Source organism: Leptonychotes weddellii, chromosome 1, assembly GCF_054177405.1.
Source record: "Leptonychotes weddellii isolate Sample4059 chromosome 1, ASM5417740v2, whole genome shotgun sequence".
NCBI classification, from domain to species: domain Eukaryota; kingdom Metazoa; phylum Chordata; class Mammalia; order Carnivora; family Phocidae; genus Leptonychotes; species Leptonychotes weddellii.
The window spans coordinates 67,728,708-67,747,580 of record NC_138369.1 but is presented as its reverse complement, the minus strand read 5'-3'; the positions used below and the strand labels follow the sequence as shown (position 1 = coordinate 67,747,580).

General features: G+C 40.8%; 1 protein-coding gene across 26 annotated transcripts in view; it reads right to left on the bottom strand.

Moving 5' to 3' along the window:
• THRB (thyroid hormone receptor beta) overlaps positions 1 to 18,873 on the bottom strand; it is a 378,575-nt gene that overhangs the window by 40,412 nt on the left and 319,290 nt on the right. Inside the window, exon 1 of one of the 26 annotated variants that reach the window (XM_081825755.1) lies at positions 5,687 to 6,736. The exons of the other annotated variants lie outside the window; for them this stretch is intronic. Coding sequence (XP_081681881.1) covers positions 5,687 to 6,014 — 328 coding nt within the window. The 5' untranslated portion in view covers positions 6,015 to 6,736. Of the gene's footprint in view, positions 1 to 5,686; positions 6,737 to 18,873 lie in introns of those variants that run through there. 26 annotated transcript variants of the gene reach the window in all.

Genomic DNA, 18,873 nt, shown 5'->3' with positions numbered 1-18,873 from the left:
GTGGTATATATATACAATGGAATATTATGCAGCCATCAAAAGGAATGAGATCTTGCCATTTGCAATGACGTGGATGGAACTGGAGGGTATTATGTTGAGTGAAATAAGTCAAACAGAGAAAGACATGTATCATATGATCTCACTGATATGAGGAATTCTTAATCGCAGGAAACAAACAGGGTTGCTGGAGTGGTGGGGGGTGGGAGGGATGGGGTGGCTGGGTGATAGACACTGGGGAGGGTATGTGCTATGGTAAGCGCTGTGAATTGTGTAAGACTATTGTATCACAGACCTGTACCTCTGAAACAAATAATACATTATATGTTAAAGAAAAAAGAAGAAGAAGAAGATAGCAGGAGGGAAAGAATGAAGGGGGAGAAATCGGAGGGGGAGAGGAACCATGGGAGACTATGGACTCTGAGAAACAAACTGAGGGTTCTAGAGGGGAGGGGGCTGGGGGAATGGGTTAGCCTGGTGGTGGGTATTAAGGAGGGCACGTTCTGCATAGAGCACTGGGTATTATAACCAAACAATGAATCATGGAAACTACATCAAAAACTAATGATGTAATGTATGGTGATTAACATAACATAATAATAAAAAAAATTAAAAAAAAAACAACTTCGCTTTAGGGCAGAAAAGCTAGAATCTTCCCTGTGGGTAGGGAAAAGTTGGTGGTGTTAGTGTTTGATCTAACAGGGCATGGAAAAGGGTTTTAAACTTTGAGGAGGAGCCCTGTGGTGGGTGCAGAGGGCAGGGAATCACGACCACTGAGTGGCTGGAAGCAGAAGGCTTTGAGAAGGGGGTGACCATGGAGAGAAGAGGACAGCGCAGCGCGGCAGGAAGTTTCTGCAGATGAGCATGGGGGGGGTGGGGTGACTACTCAAAAGCACATGTCTCCAGCATAACAGGAAATTCTCTAAAGCAGCTAGTACAGCACAGAGGGAGCGGAGATGAGGGGGGTACCAAGGACAGCGCACGGAAGCTCAGCAGTCATGAGGGTCTGGACAAGGAAAAATACAGACACTAAGTGAGCACTGGTACTTAGTATCAGTACAAGAAGATGGGGGTCATAAAAACTAGACCTGAACAGATGGTAGAGTGGGAGGCAACGGGACCTCAGGTTCAATGCACCTGGATGCTGAGAGCTAAGAAAAAAAGCTTTGAGTTTGTGGGTAAGTGTTCATCGGGGATGCAAGGTGGCAGACATGAACCCCATATACAGTAAATAAACAGCACCAACAGTCTTTCACAAGCCTGGCGTGATCTGACTTCAGTTTCTCATCATGCCTTGGACTCCTGCTATTCGCTTCCATTGTGAGGAATGGCAGTGGGTGCTCTAGGATGAGGTTAGGGAATCCAATGAAATTTCTGAAGGACATGCCTTTGACAAGGCAGGTACCTAACCCTTGGCAAAGAAAGGACAGAAGAGGCAGCTCATGCACTTGGACTGCTCTTGGACTAGGTTTGAAAACTACAACTGTTCCTTACTTTGCTTCCAGTTCTAGACACTGAGTGGAGGCACTTTTACTTAACCTTTTTAGCAGCGTTTTATATTTTAAAAAATGGTTCTATTGTTTTCTGGAGTGGTATTATCTCTTAATAGTATATAGGGGGCAGTGCCTAATTTGAAAGCCTAACCTTATGTCAGCATCCTTACAATTACATAAGCATTATAGAAGAATCTGCAGTTGCATTAACTTCTCAAGTATTATATTTCAAAGACATGATGTCTGCAACACTTAGTGCATTAGGTAGACTAATCATATGTATTCAAATTAAACACATTCAACTAGAGGGGAGAGAAGGGACAGGAGAGAGAGGGGCAGAAGGAGAAAGACTGGGAGAGAGAGGTAAAGGGGAAGTGGGGGTCAGGGGCGACAGAGAGGAGGAAGAGGGGCAGGAAGGGAAGGGGAGGGAAATGTTAAGAAAGAAATGGAAATAGTGTGCGATCATCTCATCTTCAGGTTTGTGGCTGGGAGTGATTTTGTGGTTGGGAGACTCATGAATCTTCCCCTTTTTTGGGTTCCTTCCTGCCTGTTTCTCCAGAGACTGGGTGTGAATCTAGGGCTTAAGAGTACCTGTTTCTCATGGAACATTTTTTTTTTCCTGGGCAGACTTTGGAACCACCCCATGTCTAACTCTACTGTATAGCAACCCTCCTCTGACTTTGAAGGAGGCTAAGGAAATTCTAATCTTATTTCTTTGGGGCTTCACTCTTTTTAATCCAGTCCTCTTGTTGTGGGTCACTTCAAACATCCCTCACCTTTCCATTTAATTTCCATTTCTAATGTCTACATGATTATTCACATACATTAGATTCCTGTCCCCGAGACAAAGTCAGAAAGGACAGTTTGAGGGGCAGTTCCTGCTTTGGTTATTAATATTTCTCTCTGCAACACTAAGAATGTGGCTTTAGAACAAGAACATGTGCGATCAAAACCCAAACTGAACAGGACCCCATCTCCTTTATCTGGACTCAAAAAAACAGGAATTTCTTATTCTCTTGGACATGATAACCAACTCTGATGCAAACACACTACAAACTTTTTGGACATGCAATTCCTAAAAGACGGCACACAGAAGGTAAAGCAAAGAATCCCGTGGACCCGGGTCGCACAGGACAGACATTTCAGGGAACAATTCTATTTAAACAGACCCAGAGGCCGACTGGCAAAGCCGCCTGCAGGGCAGCCAGACTCAAGCTGTTTGGGGATGTTGGAACGTGACTGGAAATTCTGATGGAAACAGCCAGCGACTTACAAACCACCACCCCCCCCCGCCCCGCAAAAAAAGAAAAGGAAACGTAAAGAAAAAGACACTGACTTAACTATGCTGCAATCATGGTCACAAAAGAGAAGACACAACACCCTGGTTGCCCATTCCCTTCCCTCCGGCTGATTTCCAAACCTCCTCTTCCCTTCCTCCTGAGCTAGGGGCCAGGGTAAAGGGAATGAGCAGAATGGGCTGTGATGGCTGATTTTTCACATAACAAATCAAGGCGAGGTTACTTGAAAGACACAAAAACGAGGAGCTCGTATCCTCTTTTTATTTGTCCCTAACTTTTAAAAATTAAAAATGTGTTTTTCTCATATTCTATATGAAAAAAAAAAAAGGACAGACATTACATTTTGCATTTCAGCCTTCCCTCTAAGTGAAAATGATACTGGCTCTGCCCCCCCCCCCTAATTCTTGAAGCTTTAGTTTAAATTTGATTCAATGAACTGGATTCTGACTCTTTGTTGGTGTCCTCCAAGCTTCAGGAGCTTGCTAATGTTTCTCCCTCTTAGCTACAAACATAAAAACAGAGAAAAACAACACAAAGACAACTAAAAGTCATTCTAAAGTCTACCATTAAGATAACTAGTCTTGACCCTGGGTCCTGTAGTCTTCCTTTATTTCATCTATGTGTACTTACAGTACATTTTTTTTACAAGATTATGATCATTTCCTATACACTAGAAAATTCCAATTAAAGGCTAAAGAATAAGCCATCCTTAAGAAAAAAAAAAAAAAACAATGACAAAGTTAAGACAGCTGTGCTACTGAAGAGTTTATAAGCACTATAGTGACAGCAACAAATCCAGATGAAACAGTTACGAATTTCATGAAAACAGATAAAAATCCTATTGGAATAATGAGGCCTGACCCACTGAACACCTGTTTATAGTCTTAATTTTGCCTTAAGGAGATACTACTGATGTCCTCCAACAACAACAAAAATCAATAATGGATCAATATGGATAAACGTGTTGGCTACGACCTTTTGTCCTGAGAGACAGTTAACAGCTGGGTTTAGTTTTACTGGGATTTACTTAAAGACTTGTAACAGTAAATAATGGAGCATTTAAGAATATTTGCCTGCTTTGATTTAGTGAGTTTGGCAGGTGGCCGTGGCCTTTCAATGGCATATGGCTTTGGGAAATTACATCAATATATGCATACAATGTGTCTTAGCCTCTAGTTCAAGCGTCAAATTAATTAGCAAAGAATCTCTGGTTTAACGTTTTATGAGCAAATATTCTCCAGCACTGCTTGAAGAATATATCATGAAAAGACAAAAGAAAAAAAGAGTAAAAGAGCCTGAAAAGTTTTGCAGGAATTTTTAAGAATAGCAGAATGCCCCAATAGAGAGGCAGTCACCAATATTATCTTGCGATCCCACAACACTGTGAGAGGCATATCCAGACATGTCTAATGAAGCAATGTTAACTTCTTCTTTTCAAAGATAAATTACCTATAAGTGTAATATTAAATGAAATAGAAAGCACACATTCAATCTATCTCAAATGTTCCCATTAGGGGACTTCTGTGGTGTGCCTTTTGTAATAAATGAGAGAAATTCTGATACCCTTCAAGAGGATGTGAAACTAAATGAAAATGCAGACGAATTACTCTGAATATGTTTTCTGCTGATTCCCTTCATATTTCATATTTGGAAGGTGGAGAACAGCAAAGAAAATCCAAACACAGTCTATGGTAACAACTAAACAGGAGTTTGAGATTTTTTTTTTTAATTTTGTTTTCAAAATAGGCTAGTTTTAATTACAGAGTCACATTGAGAAAAGCAAATGATGATTTTTATAGGAACCATAATCAACCAAGCCAAATTCTGTTTTAAAATAATTTCGCAGAGAAATTCACCTTTGAGGATCAATGGGCCTCATATTTTTGCAAATTATAGAAACCTGTAAATTTGCTTTCCTATGCAATATCCTGTAGATTGTACACAGGAAAAGACAGTTTCTGGCATATTTAAGAATAGAATAGAATTTAAGCTATTTCCAAAATATCTGGTAGATGCTACTAAGTTCCCTGAGTACTACCTACTTGCTTCTTTTATTTTATTTTTTGATATAGAAGAAATGTTCCATTGATAGAAAATTACACAGCACACAGCATTGTAAAGCCACAGTGTCTATTAAAATAAATGGATATTGCACTTGTTTTCACTTTGGATATTTTGAAGGATATTTCTCTTGCTTTCATATAGAGAATTCATTTGACATGATTCCAGACACGTGAAACTTTAGGGACAAAATGGCAATAAGAAGCATATTAGTTCCTTCTTGAGTTTTACATTCTTACAGCTTAATATGGTCATAAGTAGATTGTTTACAGCTTACATGGATCAGTAAATATATTAAGATGAACAATTATAAAATCTAACATATTATTATACTACCATTAAAAATCACTAAGTTATTAGTTAACTAAAATAAACTTTTAATATGAAATACCAAGAAAAAGTCAAATGAGTTTTTAATCTGAACCTGAACTGGGGAGAATTATCCCACTTCAAAAGCCACAGTGCCTATCCACTGAGGGGAAGCCTTTTACATGTTTTCTTTAGCAAAGAAACTGACCATATTCATTTGGGGCAATACACACACACACACTATATATATATATATATATATATATATGTATATATATATGTATACAGCTTGAAAAATCAGCTCAATCCAGCTCTCACATATGCTTGGAGAAAAAGTGCTTGGAAATCTTTGTTACTCATGGACCCCTTTCAATCACCTAGCGACCTCTCTCTTTACTGCTGTTTTTAATTTCAAACATTCAGCGTTCAAAGTCAAAGATTTGACAAAGCTGATGCCAATCGTAACTTTGAAACACGACGCAAACAAACGCAGAAACTTTTAAGAAATTCAAGTAAAATGGTCCCTACCTTTTTTTTGAGAGTACGATGGCGACTGCACTTGAGAAAAAGTAGGCTTTTCTTCAGTGAAATACTCAGGTTGGCTGTATTGATTCAGGGCCATGTCCAAATCAGAGTCCTTGCTTTTCAGCATGTTTCCAGGGTAACTACAGGTATAAGGCTGATTCACTGCCCAGGCCTGTTCCATATATATGTTGTTACTGGGCACAGCCTGAGCGTTGCAACCACTGTAGCCCGGACTATCTTCAAAATACGTGTAATAATCAGTGGCCTGCATGTAGCAATTGCTGCCGGCAGCGGGGTGCACTTCATATACTTCTTGCAGACAATAGTTCATTTTGTGACCCTGGTTCAGTTTCTACTTTACATATACACACACCCTACGCATGCATTCACCAGCCCCATACGCCCCGAGAGCCGGGCATATACGCCGAGAAGCGTCCATCCATACGCATGACACGAGAAGGAAAGATGAATAAACACCACCACCCGTACAGCCACCCAGCCTGCTTTACTCTGGAATAGCACCTGATGGGCTAAAATCCTATTTAGATTGAGGTGTCTTTTGAGCTCTCCTGCCATTCAAACATATTGGAAAGCAGATTTCTGACTATCAAAGGTCTTAAGCTGAGAACACAGCTAAGTCCTGGGGAAGATGGCACGCAGGTAGGGATGACCGTCACCCAGCTGGAGGAGTGACAGCAAGAATGCTCCTGTTCCCCCAAAGCTGGAAAGATTCGTTGTATACGCCGTTTTTAACCCCTTTTAACATGATTAGAAAATGATTACTCATTGTGATGTCGTTTTGGTTGACAACTTAAGCATGAAACCTTGTAAAGACATCTTAGAGAATATCCTTGGATACACGGAAAATCCTAAAATCAATAATCCGGTTTATTAGCATGACCCAGAGAAAATCCCAGTAATAATGAGCCCGATGACTGACTCTAAAACATTAATCTAGTCATGCAAGTGTTGGTGGTTAAGTCTGTTGAATGTTACTGATTGGCTTTTTTTTTTTTTTAAAGATTTTATTTATTTATTTGACAGAGAGAGACACAGTGAGAGAGGGAACACAATCAGGGGGAGTGGGAGAGGGAGAAGCAGGCTTCCCGCTGAGCAGGGAGCCCGATGCGGAGCTCGATCCCAGGACCCTGGGATCACGACCTGAACCGAAGGCAGACGCTCAACGACTGAGCCACTCAGGCGCCCCCTGATTGGCTTTTAATGGCAGGATCCAGCCATCCTCCTTATGACACACAGGTCCCACAGGTTTTAGAAACATGCCAAGAAAAGCCACTTCTGAAAATGCCACTGGTATCTGTGAATGAGTTAAGGTTTGTTCCTTGCAGCGGATCATTTTCTACATTGTTGGCACTAATCTACATGAGACCTAAAGCTTAAATCAGCTTTGCTCATTCTGTTTTTATGTTTTGTTTATCAGCACACGAGGGAGAGTATGTGCCAGTGCCCTTAAATGAAGAACCGCCTCAACTATGGCAGGCTCCCCACTCCGTTTGTACTTAACAGCACTCTTGGAGGTAGTTTGTGGGAAAGCGTGTATATTTATCATTTTATTCCAGTCAGATCTGCTTTTGAGATTATTCACATGCTTGAGGTTTAAAGACCGTGATCTTTAAGAGGGAAAAGCGTTTTCTGTAAGAATCATTGTATCTTTTAACTAAGATGCGAACAAATATCAAATTAGACCCTAACTGCTTGCTAAGATGATTACTAAGGGCTTTTTTTCTCCATGTGGATGAGCATGTGGATGCCCACTATATGCATGTGTTCTAGATGATGGTTCAGTAAGGGCCAAAGCTGCTTTCTTTGAAGCTAGAGCTTTCTTTGAAAGTTCTTTCTCTTTCTTCCAGAGACTCAGTTTGCAGGGCTGGGACTCAGGTGGTGACATTTACATTTGGGTTCCTGCCGGTCCATGAATGTGTGACCTTGTTGGTATTTCCCTCCTAAGCGACCACAGACAATGTAATATGGTAATACTCAGCAGTGAGACCTCCTCTTTGGCTATGCACCTCTAGTCAACTCCAACATGGGATTCTGGGATAGGGATATATGACCGGAGAAAGGAAGGTATGAATAACAGTCATTCAACAAACACCTACAGGGTGTCTGTCAAGTGCAAAGCAAGGAGGTGGTGGGAGCAGAGAGCAAAAGTCAATCAGCCCCTGCCACTAAGTAGCTCAGTAGCACACGTAATCAGTATACTGAGTCAGTGGGCCACCGACATGCAAGGGAGTCTTTTTAAGTGCTGATGATTTAATTTTTTTGTTTTTAAAGATTTCTTTGAGAGAGAGAGAGAGAGAGAGAGAACGAGCAGGGGGAGGGGCAGAGGGAGAGGGACAAGGAGACTCCCTGCTGGGCTGGAAGCCAGACATGAGGCTCAATCCCAGAACGCTGGGATCATGGCCTGAGCCAAAGGCAGACACTTAACTGACTGAGCCACCAGGCGTCCCAAGTGCTGATGATTTTGTAAACATAGTAAGGGAGCCACTGATCAAGGGAAGAGAGCAAGCAACAAATGAGACAGAACAAGGGAAGAAACCCAGGCCGACCCCATGGATGTTTAGTAATAAGACTCCTCAAAAAATTGCAACCGAACTGTAAGACAAGTAAAGGAATGTTCTCCAAATTGGTACATTTGAATCATGAAAATGAACTGCAACATCCCAAACAGCAGAAAAGTGACCATAAGGAGTGACGAACATAGCTAACATCCTAATAGTGTTTTTACTCTCTGATTACTCTTAAAACGAATAAAAGATTTATTCGCAAGTGTTTTTAAGAACACATACACATAACATTACAATTAACATTTTCTCCCTGCTGAAAATGTCAAAACATTTCATTGGAAACAGTGACTATTTTCTGAAAACCCCGGGAAAAAGGATCCAGGCCTTATGTTTTTTGTCTGATTTCATTTATTTATCTCAAATTTCCCCAAACTAATCTGAAAATTAACCTTTCAATAAAGCAGTTTTCTTTCCTGGCAAACACACATGTTCCGAGGCCTCTTTTTCTGGTTCGGAGCTACATGGCGGATCTGGCCAATTCTGCAGTTTTGCCAGTGTGCTTCCTGGCTCCCTTTCTATTTCATCGAAGGCACAGATCCAAGCAATTTCTTGCTTTTCACCAGTAACAATATCAACCAAAGCCAGAGTCTCAACTTTCATGCCAAAGGAACACTTAGAAACAACTTCCAGAAATCTCCAAATGTGCTTGGAAAATCAGAGCGTTAAATTCTGCCCCAGAACTGGATATACATACTGCAGCGAAAAGGGAAAGAACGACTCCAAAACCGTTTTTCCTCAATTTTTACAAAACATGTGGAAGACCCGAGAGTCACGGAATTAAAGCAATTCAGCATTCCCTCAGAAATCTTTGAACAGGAAAAAAGAAGTATCAAAGCCTATTTAAGAGAGCTCCCTCCCTAACTTTTTATCTTTTGGAGAAAACAGTACAAAACTTTTCTGGAATGCACTCTTTCTTGTTCCAAGAATGGGGGATGTTCTTTACGTGTAGCAAGTGCGTGAAGCTCTCATTACTGTGAGCTCAAAATGGAGTCCAACACTCACACTGAGTTTGAAATATGGCCCCTCATACCCTGATAAAAGCAATCACAGTGCTGTCACTCGTGATCGATCTGGCATGCTTCTCTGTAAAGTCGATAAAGCAATTTAAACGTATTATGTGTCACAAATGAGGTGAGCTTCGGTAAGATTGTTTTCTTATTTCCCTGGCTGACTACTCTAATTTAGTTACTTAAGGGGAAGCTTGAGAGTTATTTGACCCATAGTGCATCAGACTGCCTGAAATAAACTTGGGAGGGCTTTAATAATTCTCATTAGAAGTGTTCCAATCAATAACAATTTATTATGTAAATACATCTCTGTCTTCGGCTGGAAGGAAATAACCTAAAAGGATAAGACTAATGATATTGCTTGGAAAACCTTGTAGGTGAACAACAAACCCTCAAGGTCTCTGAAGGAGGAAAGCAGCTTCTTTCAGTGTCTTTTCCTCTGTTTTCAGCTGTGTTGTTTCTTAAATAAGGCCGCACATTGACCTCACCCATGCACTTTAAAAAATGTCGATGCCTAGGTGTCACGCTCAGAAATTCTGATTTAATCAGGATGGGGTAAAACGTGAGCATCAAGGTTTTTTTTTTAAGTTCCTCACGTTATTTCCACAGGTAGCCAAATCTGAGAACTGCTGTTCTACTGGGTCCCCAAGCATGGCCCCTTTACCATGCCATGGGCATCCCCCATACTTAACTTTTTCTTCATTTGCAGTTTTGCTGCGTATTTCCCTTAGTTCTTAAAAATTCACCCTCCACACCTCGACCTAACTTCAGCTGTCCTTGAGTTGTCTGGTTGAGGAGAGGGGACAGGCCAAGGAGAGAGACCGGGAAAGAACTAAATCCAAGGAAGTGTGATGTGGCATGGGAACGCCGGAAGAATCTGCCTAGGGAGTTGGGCATAGCGTCTTGGAAGAGGGGACCTGCGAGTTGGCTTTTGAAGAGTACACAGGACTTCAACAGTGGAAGCCAGAGATATGAGACTGCTGAGCAGAAATATCTTGGGGAGAGTGTTATCAATGATACTTGCAAGAAGGCACATAAGGAAAGATAATTAATAAACATGAAATGTTTATGCTAGCTTCTACTCTAATAACTTTTCTTTCTTTCTGCTTTAGTAATAGAATGTCTAAGTTTTAGTTGTGCAATAGCTTTTGGGAAGAGACTTCTGTTTCCCAGTCTCCCTTGCACCTAGATGTGTCTGTGTGAAAAACTTCTGGCCAGTGAGATGTAGCAGAAGAAATGTTGTATGGCGGTCTCTACAAGACTTAAAAAACAACTGGTGCATACTATTTGCTTCTTCTTTGTTCCTTCTTCTAGCTGCTGGAATGTGGATATAATGGCTAGAGCTCCAGCCACCATTTTGGCCCATTAGAATAACTGCTGTACTCTAGATGGCAGAAGAATAAGCTGGAAGGAACCTAGGTTGCTGAACCTAGAACTGCCACAGAACTGCCATACTAGTCTAGACTGCGAACCTCTGTACTTTTAAAAAAAAAGATTTTATTTCTTTATTTGACAGAGAGAGACACAGCGAGAGAGGGAACACAAGCAGGGGGAGTGGGAGAGGGAGAAGCAGGCTTCCTGCCGAGCAGGGAGCCCGATGTGGGACTCGATCCCAGGACCCTGGGATCATGACCTGAGCCGAAGGCAGACGCTTAACGACTGAGCCACCCAGGCGCCCCTGCACTTTTGATTTTTTTTCTCAAGAGAGAAAAATAAACTTTTTCATTTAGGTAACTGTTTTCTCTTTTGTAAAATAGTGATAATTGTACCCACCTCATCAGTTATTGTGAAGATGAAGTGAGTCAATATAAGTAAAGCATTTAGAACAGTGACTGGCATAGTAAGTGGATATAATTATGTAAATATAGTAATTGTCATTATTGAAGTGCCTTAGGCTCTGTCTTGGACTTTCTTTTTTGAGTCTATATTTTCACGCTAGGTTAAGAATCAGCAAGCTTTGGCTGACAGACCAAACATGGGCCACGACCTGCTTTGTAAATAAAGTTTTATTAAAATACAGTCATGCTCATTCATTTACATATCGTCTATGGCTGCTTCTCTGTCTACTCCGTGCTACAATGGCAGAGTTGAGTAATTGTAGCAGAGACTATATGGCTTGCTGAAAATATTTAGTATGTGGCACTTTAGAGAAGAAGTTTGCCAGTGTCTGTTGTAGGTGATCTCATCCACTCTAATGGCTTTCAATAAATAGATAAATGACACCCAAATGTTATGTCTCCATCCCAGATGTCTCCTCTACAACCAGAATCTGCTGTCCAGCTGTCAACTTGACATGTCCATTAGCACACCAATAGGCATCTCCAACTTCATTCTTTCTAAGACCTGTTCCTCCTGCAGACTTCTCATCTAGGTACCACCATCCACCTGGGGGTTTAAGCACAAAGCCTTGTCATCTCCTTGACTCCTTACTTTCCCTCACTATTTACCTCCAACCTAGAAGTAAGTTCATTGGTTCTTCCTCCAAGATATATACTACCTTAGAGGAAGGGAGGGAATTCAGGGGACTTGCCCAGGCCTGGGATTTGACGCTCCCCCTTAAGAATTGATGTAAAACCTTGAGTCCGTGGGATCATGCACAATTCAGACCATTTTGGAACTTTTTACTTCCTCAGTCCCAGGTACATTAATTAGCATGAGTCACTCTCCCCTTGATTATTTTGATTGTGTGATCCTCATTAGGTGGACACTGTGGCACTGGATTAACATTCAGATGATGTTTCCAGAGTGGTCCACAATACCAGTCTCAAGAGACGCTTTGAAGGAAAAGGCAGTAAAAAGAGGTTCTGTGGTCAAATGAGTTTGGGAAGTATGCATTGTGTATCCCTCTCTGAGAGAATCTCAGATGAAAACTGTCGGACTTTGCATGACCTCACATGACTCAGCATTTCCCAAACACATCTGATCATAGAACCCTGTGTATCTTCTAACATCTGTTACAAGTGTTCCATGAACCATACTTTCAGAAACACAGAATTCTGTTCTGTGACTCCATTGCTGGAGGGAAGGCCATTCGTAGGGATAGATCCCCTGGAAGAGTGGTGTTTTTCTTAGATCACACAGGGACAGATAAATGACACCAGGGACAGAGAGGAGGAGCCTGGGAAACTGCTGAGGGGAGTGTCCTGGTTTTGGCCTTTACCAAGGAGGAAAGCTCCTGGCCAGAAGAGGCAGGCCGGACACAAGGTAGTGCAAATCCTGGGTGATCACTGCACAAGACTGGGGCCTTTGGGCTCTGCGACTGCATCTGTTTGGTAGGAATAGAAACACAAAGCCCTCTCCTTTTCAAACAACTTGTACTCTGACTTCGTTTCTAATTTGCTTTTTTCTCCTTTAGTATTTGACAAAAGCTTTTTGATAGTGCCAGCCTGTTACAGCTCTATGAAAGGATACTGAGGGGAGGCTTTTGTTTGCAATCCATCATCAAGCAGAATGCACGTTTACAAAAAATGCGCTGAAAATGTGACAACATGGTTTACTGGCATACAGGGAATGGACTGCGATCTGGGTGCACTGGGAAAGAAAGGGCCCTGAGGAGAACACTGAAGTGGGAACAAGATGCTCCTGGGGCCCAAGATGTTGGGAGCAGCCCCAGTAACTGAACTGAGAGCTGTCCAAGGAGAAGGAGGTTCTCACAGTGCAGTCGTGGTGACTTCCTTAACTTGGACACTCTTTCCAGGCCTAAGGTCTAGAGGTCGCGTTTTACTCTATTAAGGTGGACCGGCTGTCCTGGCACAATCGTGCAAAAGATACCACAGACCCTATTACAATAGCTTTCTACTAGATGAAATATGCCGATTTATAGAATTGAGTGGGTTAAAGCAAACAGCCCTTTGTAGTTCCACAAAGACTGTAAAATAGACTCCACAAGCCTTAGATCAGTGGCTCTAAAAGTGTGGTTCCTGAGCCAGCAGCATTTGCATCTCCTGGAACTTCTTATAAATGCAAATTCTCCATCTGCACCCCAGACCCACTGAATCAGACTCAGCAGGGTGAGGTCAGCAGCATACGTGGAGACATGGCCTCCCAGGGATTCTGTTGCAGGCTAACGTTTGAGAACCAGGGTCTAGACCAAATGAAACATGTAGGTATACAGAAGTGAATACAGACAAGCCTCCTCATGGCTGGGGGGTTGAAAGAGAAGGAAGGCTTCTGAAATAGATTGTAGACCAATGTTATCAGCATTGAATTCCTCTCTTTTCTAAGCCAACAGGGGAATGTTCGCTCTTTTCCATGAATGGACTTTTGATTCAAAAGCAAACCTTTAATGGCTAATATAGTCTGACGAAGTTTGCATCATAGTCTAGAAAACATCCAATAAAGTTTCAGTTTGGTGTGACTTTAATTTGAACACTGGCTAAATAATAATGATGAGGTCTATTGCATGTTATCTTCATAACCAAACAATACCACTGGTGGTGAAGATATTTCCATTCATTTTAAAGAGTGGAAACTGAGGGGTTGGTTTTCTCAACCTTATGTAACTGCCAAGGGAAGAAGTTAGTATAGAGATTTTGGCTCTTGATTTGCTATTCTAGAACTTGCTTGTCCCATTTCCCACAGTACTTTTCTAAGAGAAAATTATTTATAGGTTTCGACACAGATTCAAGGTCGCTGTAATGATTTATCTGTTTTTCCAAAGATGAGCTTAATTTAATGCCTCTTTATTTATTTATATATATTTACCTCTACCTCTAGGAAAAAACCTCTTCAATATTTTACGTTTTTATGAATATCATTTATGCTTTGCATGAATATCATATGGCCCCTCATTTTACGTACTCTTTAATTAGTGAAAGCAAGTAGATCCATTTTGACTTAGTTTAATGTGTCAAGATGATTATTTCATTGTAATTCACACTGATGGACTTGATTTGAAAAGTTGAGTGGTTGTTTGAGTGGAACGGTTTTGACATTTAACAGCTATAGTATACTTTCTTTATTCCAGAATAACATGTCAGAGATTAATTTTAAAACAAATTTCCCTAATAATAGGAATAATGAATGAATGATTGAATCATCTGCATTATACTTTGCTTTTTCACCTTTAAGAACAACTAGTGCAAAATTGAGGCTCTGCCACAATTGATGTCGTTTTCAAAAGATTTATTCTTTGTTCATTAAAGGCTCCATTCTTACACCAATACTTAAAAATGCTGTGAAGAATAATGAAAGGTAAAAAGTTCAAACGAAGTAATGCTGCATGCTACAATGTGGATGAACCTCAAAAGCAATATGCCAAGGGAAAGATCCCAGTCCTGTTGTGTGATTCCATTTTTGTGCGGTGCAGTAAAGGCCCATCTGCAGGGACAGAAAGTAGATGAGTGGTTGCCAGGGACTGGGTACAGAGAGAAAGAGTCACTGTAAGTCAGCTGCAAGTTTCTTCAGGGTGATGGAAATGTTCTAAAATAAGATTGTGGTGATGATTGCAAAACTCTGTAAATACTCTAACAATTATGGAACTGTACACTGAAAACAGGGGGATTTTATGCTATGTAAATTATATCTTAAATTATATCTTAATAAAGCTTCATGAAAATAGATGCGGGTTTATGAATAGCTTGAGCTAATTAAAACTGATTATCAAAATAAAAAAATTTAAAAGTTCACGTCGTTTACATATCAATACCACGTACAAGAGGAAGACAGGGCCTTCCTCTGAAATTTGCAACCCAACGAAAAAGACATATCAACAAGCAGAAGACAGTATCTGACACACCAAACACTTCATGTGTTAAGTGAATATGGAGTGAAGTGGAATTTTACTGTTTCCGAAACAGCATAGGTTAAATTCTTTATTAATCTTCTCTAGGACAAATGTCAGCCAGCCAATAGAATTTTCATTATTGCTTGGTCATCAACAGAGTCGTTGCGTATTTCAAGTCTAGACCCAAAGCTCGTCCAACATGTCTATTTGGAAACCCCATGCTGGAAGCAGGCTCATTGAACTTCAGTCAACACACAGTGCAGCACGGGGCACACAAAATACACTTGAGAACATTTTTGGTATAGATCAAGGTGATCTCAACCTCTGGTGAATTACACAGGCATGTTCCGAAGCTGTAGTAAGATCGGGTAGCACCCAATATGTGCTCTAGTATAGTAACATTTCATGACAGCATGAGGAAAGAAATGACTCATTCTGAGGGCGAAAGGAGAAACAAGCACAGAGGAAGTGATATGTGAATGGGGCCTTCATGGAAGAGGTGAACAAAAGAGGATTGGTAAAGGAGTTTCCAAAAACTGGATTGACTTCATGTCGGTACCCTGAGAACCACATCTAGAAATGGTGAATTGAAGTTCCTCATTTTATTTCAAATGTCAAAATAATCTAGAAAGATACATAGTAGGTATCAAGATTAACCGAAGGTACATTCCAATCTTAACTGTTTTGTCATTTAATAGGATTGGATTGTGGAAAGAAAGGAAGGTCCATTTAAAACAGAAATGAATAAAGAGGCAGCAGCATCTATGTGCTATCCTCGGAGGTCTTCAGACTGCAGAGAATCTGCTTTCTATCCCTACTGCAAAAAAAGGTGTCCCCCAGGGAGGTATCATACTGTCGTTCCAGCCTTAAAAATCTCATAGGTGACAGAGAAACCAATAACTTTGACTTCGAGACATTCATCCTTAGGCTGTTGAATGGATGCTTAATAGGTGGGCTTCTAGAAAATACACTTTCTTCCAACCCTGTGAGATAATGAGTGAGCTCCTCAATAAAGATAGAAAACTCCTCACATGAACATGTAGGCCGTTTGGAAGTTTGCAAACCATTTCTGAATCACACACTTAAATTTTTATAGGAACAAACATCATGGGGTACAACAATTTTTTTTAGCATTTTTGCCAAAAATACATAATCTGATTCTCATCATGAGGAAACATCAGTCACACCCAAACTGAGGGACGCTCTACAAAATCACAGGCCTGCATTCTTCAAACATGTCAATGTCATGAAAAAGAGAAAGGTCGTGACACCCCATTACAGATTAAAGCAGATGAGAGAGATGCAAAAGCTACATGAAATACATAATCCTGGCCTGGGTCCTGGACCAGAAACAGAACTGACATGAAGAACACGTAGTGGTGGCCTGGACCGGCCCTGTCCAGGAGGGATGACACCCATGAAAGCCTCCAGGGACAATTCTTTCTCAGCCTCTACCTCCCCTCATGGAGACAGTTTGTGAAATTTTCATAAAGTCTGTAGATGAGATAATAGTAGGCATCAATGTTAAACTTACTGATATTGAGAACTGTACCATGGTTTTGTAGGAGAATTTCTTTGACTTTAGGGGACACTCCAAAGCATTTAGAGTTCAAGGGGTATGATGTCTGTGACGGACTCTTACATGATTCTGAAAAAGAATATATATACAAACAGATGCAGACGTACATTCACACACACACTGTGATAAGGCAAATGTGGCAAAGTGTTAATAACTGGTGATTCCAGATGAAGGGCACGTGGGAGTTCTCTGTAGTATTCCAACTTTTCAGTAAAGCAGAGAGTACTTTAAAATCACATATAAAATGGAATTTATAGGTTTGCCTTAGCAGATCTTCCAAGAAAACACACAGCTCAAACTTGAAGATGGTCCTTTTCTACCAATTTCGTTTTTCCAGTTCAACTCTTAAAAGCAGGAACCAGCTAAAAAGGTAAGCAGATTTGCAATAAAACAACAAACAAAATCAAACCCCCTCCATTCATCTAGGAAAAATGTGTCAGATTGATTTAGTGTTATATATATATTTTTCCTTTTTAGTGGTGATCACCAGGCTTATATTCTTGATATTCCAAAATTTCTTCTTCTTCTTTCTTCTCCTTCTCCTTCTCCTTCTCCTTCTTCTTCTTCTTCTTCTTCTTCTTCTCTTCTTCTCCTCCTCCTTCTCCTCCTCCTACTCCTCCTCCTTCTTCTTCTTCTTTATCATAGAATGAACATTTGTTTCCATTGTTTGGGGAAGAAATAAGACTCAAACATAGAATGATCACTTCAAAGGAAAGTTAAGAATGAACATATCATGTGTAACCAGGAAGGGATAATAAGAAAGCACTATTCCCCGGGTTCAGCCATAAATATTAAATGGGATGAGCCCATTGCAGATACCTGTTTCCCTGGAAACCATTCAGTTGAAACTCCTGCAAAAATTAACATGTATTTTTTTCCCTTAAAGGGCAGGAGCTTCTTTTACTTACACATTTTTGACCTTTAGTTTTATATCTTAGGCTGATTATAAGAAGTTCTTTCCAGGTCTAGGCAAACAAAGAGCAAAATAAGTATCTTTTCATTAGGTCTGAGGCTGGGCTTTATGACAGTATGGCTTGTATAAACTGCACGTTATGGGGTAACTATGGATATTTGGTGTAAAATTTGCTACTCACCAAATACTGCCATCTAGACTAGTAGACCATCAACCCACACACAGTATTCAAACTCAAATGCCAAGTAACTTCACAGTATAGACAATTGAATTAAATAGTCATATTTGCAAGACAGTTCTATGTTTTAAGAGGCAGTGAAGTTTAACAGAGTCAAGTCCCTTGGATAAGTCAATACTGGCAAATATCATGGGGATAGAGGTTTGCCAAAGATAATAATTCTGTATCAGATCAATGCCATGGAGGACGGCTTTGGACCATGGAGGATTTTTGACTCTCATTTCCAAAGCTCAGTTGATTTTAGGTTCCTGGTATTTTTGCAGTGTGGATAGAGAAGGTGGATCATATTTATTTCAGTTCAAGTCAAGGTGGCTGAATTGGTCCAGAACCTGAAAAACTGATCTCTATATATAGCTCATATTAACATCAGCCACATAGTAAACTACAGAGAGAAACCATCTCTGTGTCAATATAGGTCATACATACAAGTGAAATGGCTTCCCAGTGTACTTGCCTATTTTGTCTGCAATGTTACTATTTTTTTAAAAAAATTTTATTTATTTATTTGTCAGAGAGAGAGAGAGAGAGCACACAAGCAGGGGAGTGGCAGGCAGAGGGAGAAGAAGGTTCCCCGCTGAGCAAGGAGCCCGAGGCAGAACTCGATCCCAGGACCCCGGGATCAGGACCTGAGCCGAAGACAGATGCCCAACCGACTGAGCCACCCAGGTGTCCCTGCAATGTCACTATTGTGCAGGTTACCCTTGGTGTGGAGTCTCTACATCTCCAGGGGTACTCAGACCCAAAGCATCTGCCCTGGAGAGGTAAGGATATACTGGTCACCAGCACTTTCAGAGGAATAGGCTTATTGTGGAGCATGCATATGTTTCCCGAAGCTGACAGGGGTTCTAGAAGCCCAGACTTACTGGGGAATTGAGAATGGGCATCTTCATAGCCCAAAGTCTTCTGTTCCTGGGGGAAGCTGTCCACCAAGAGAAGTAAGACCACTGAACAGGACGGTGAAAAGCAACTGATTGCCCAATTAATCCTGGTGCTGCTATGTTTTTCTGATAATCACAGTTCAGGTTTTCGGGGTTAGTACTAATTTACTCTATTTTGTCCTGTTTTCCCCACCAGGGGAAATATGGTTATTGTATTAGAGAGGTACTTTAAAATGGAATTGTAGATTAATGTCCTTGGTTTCAT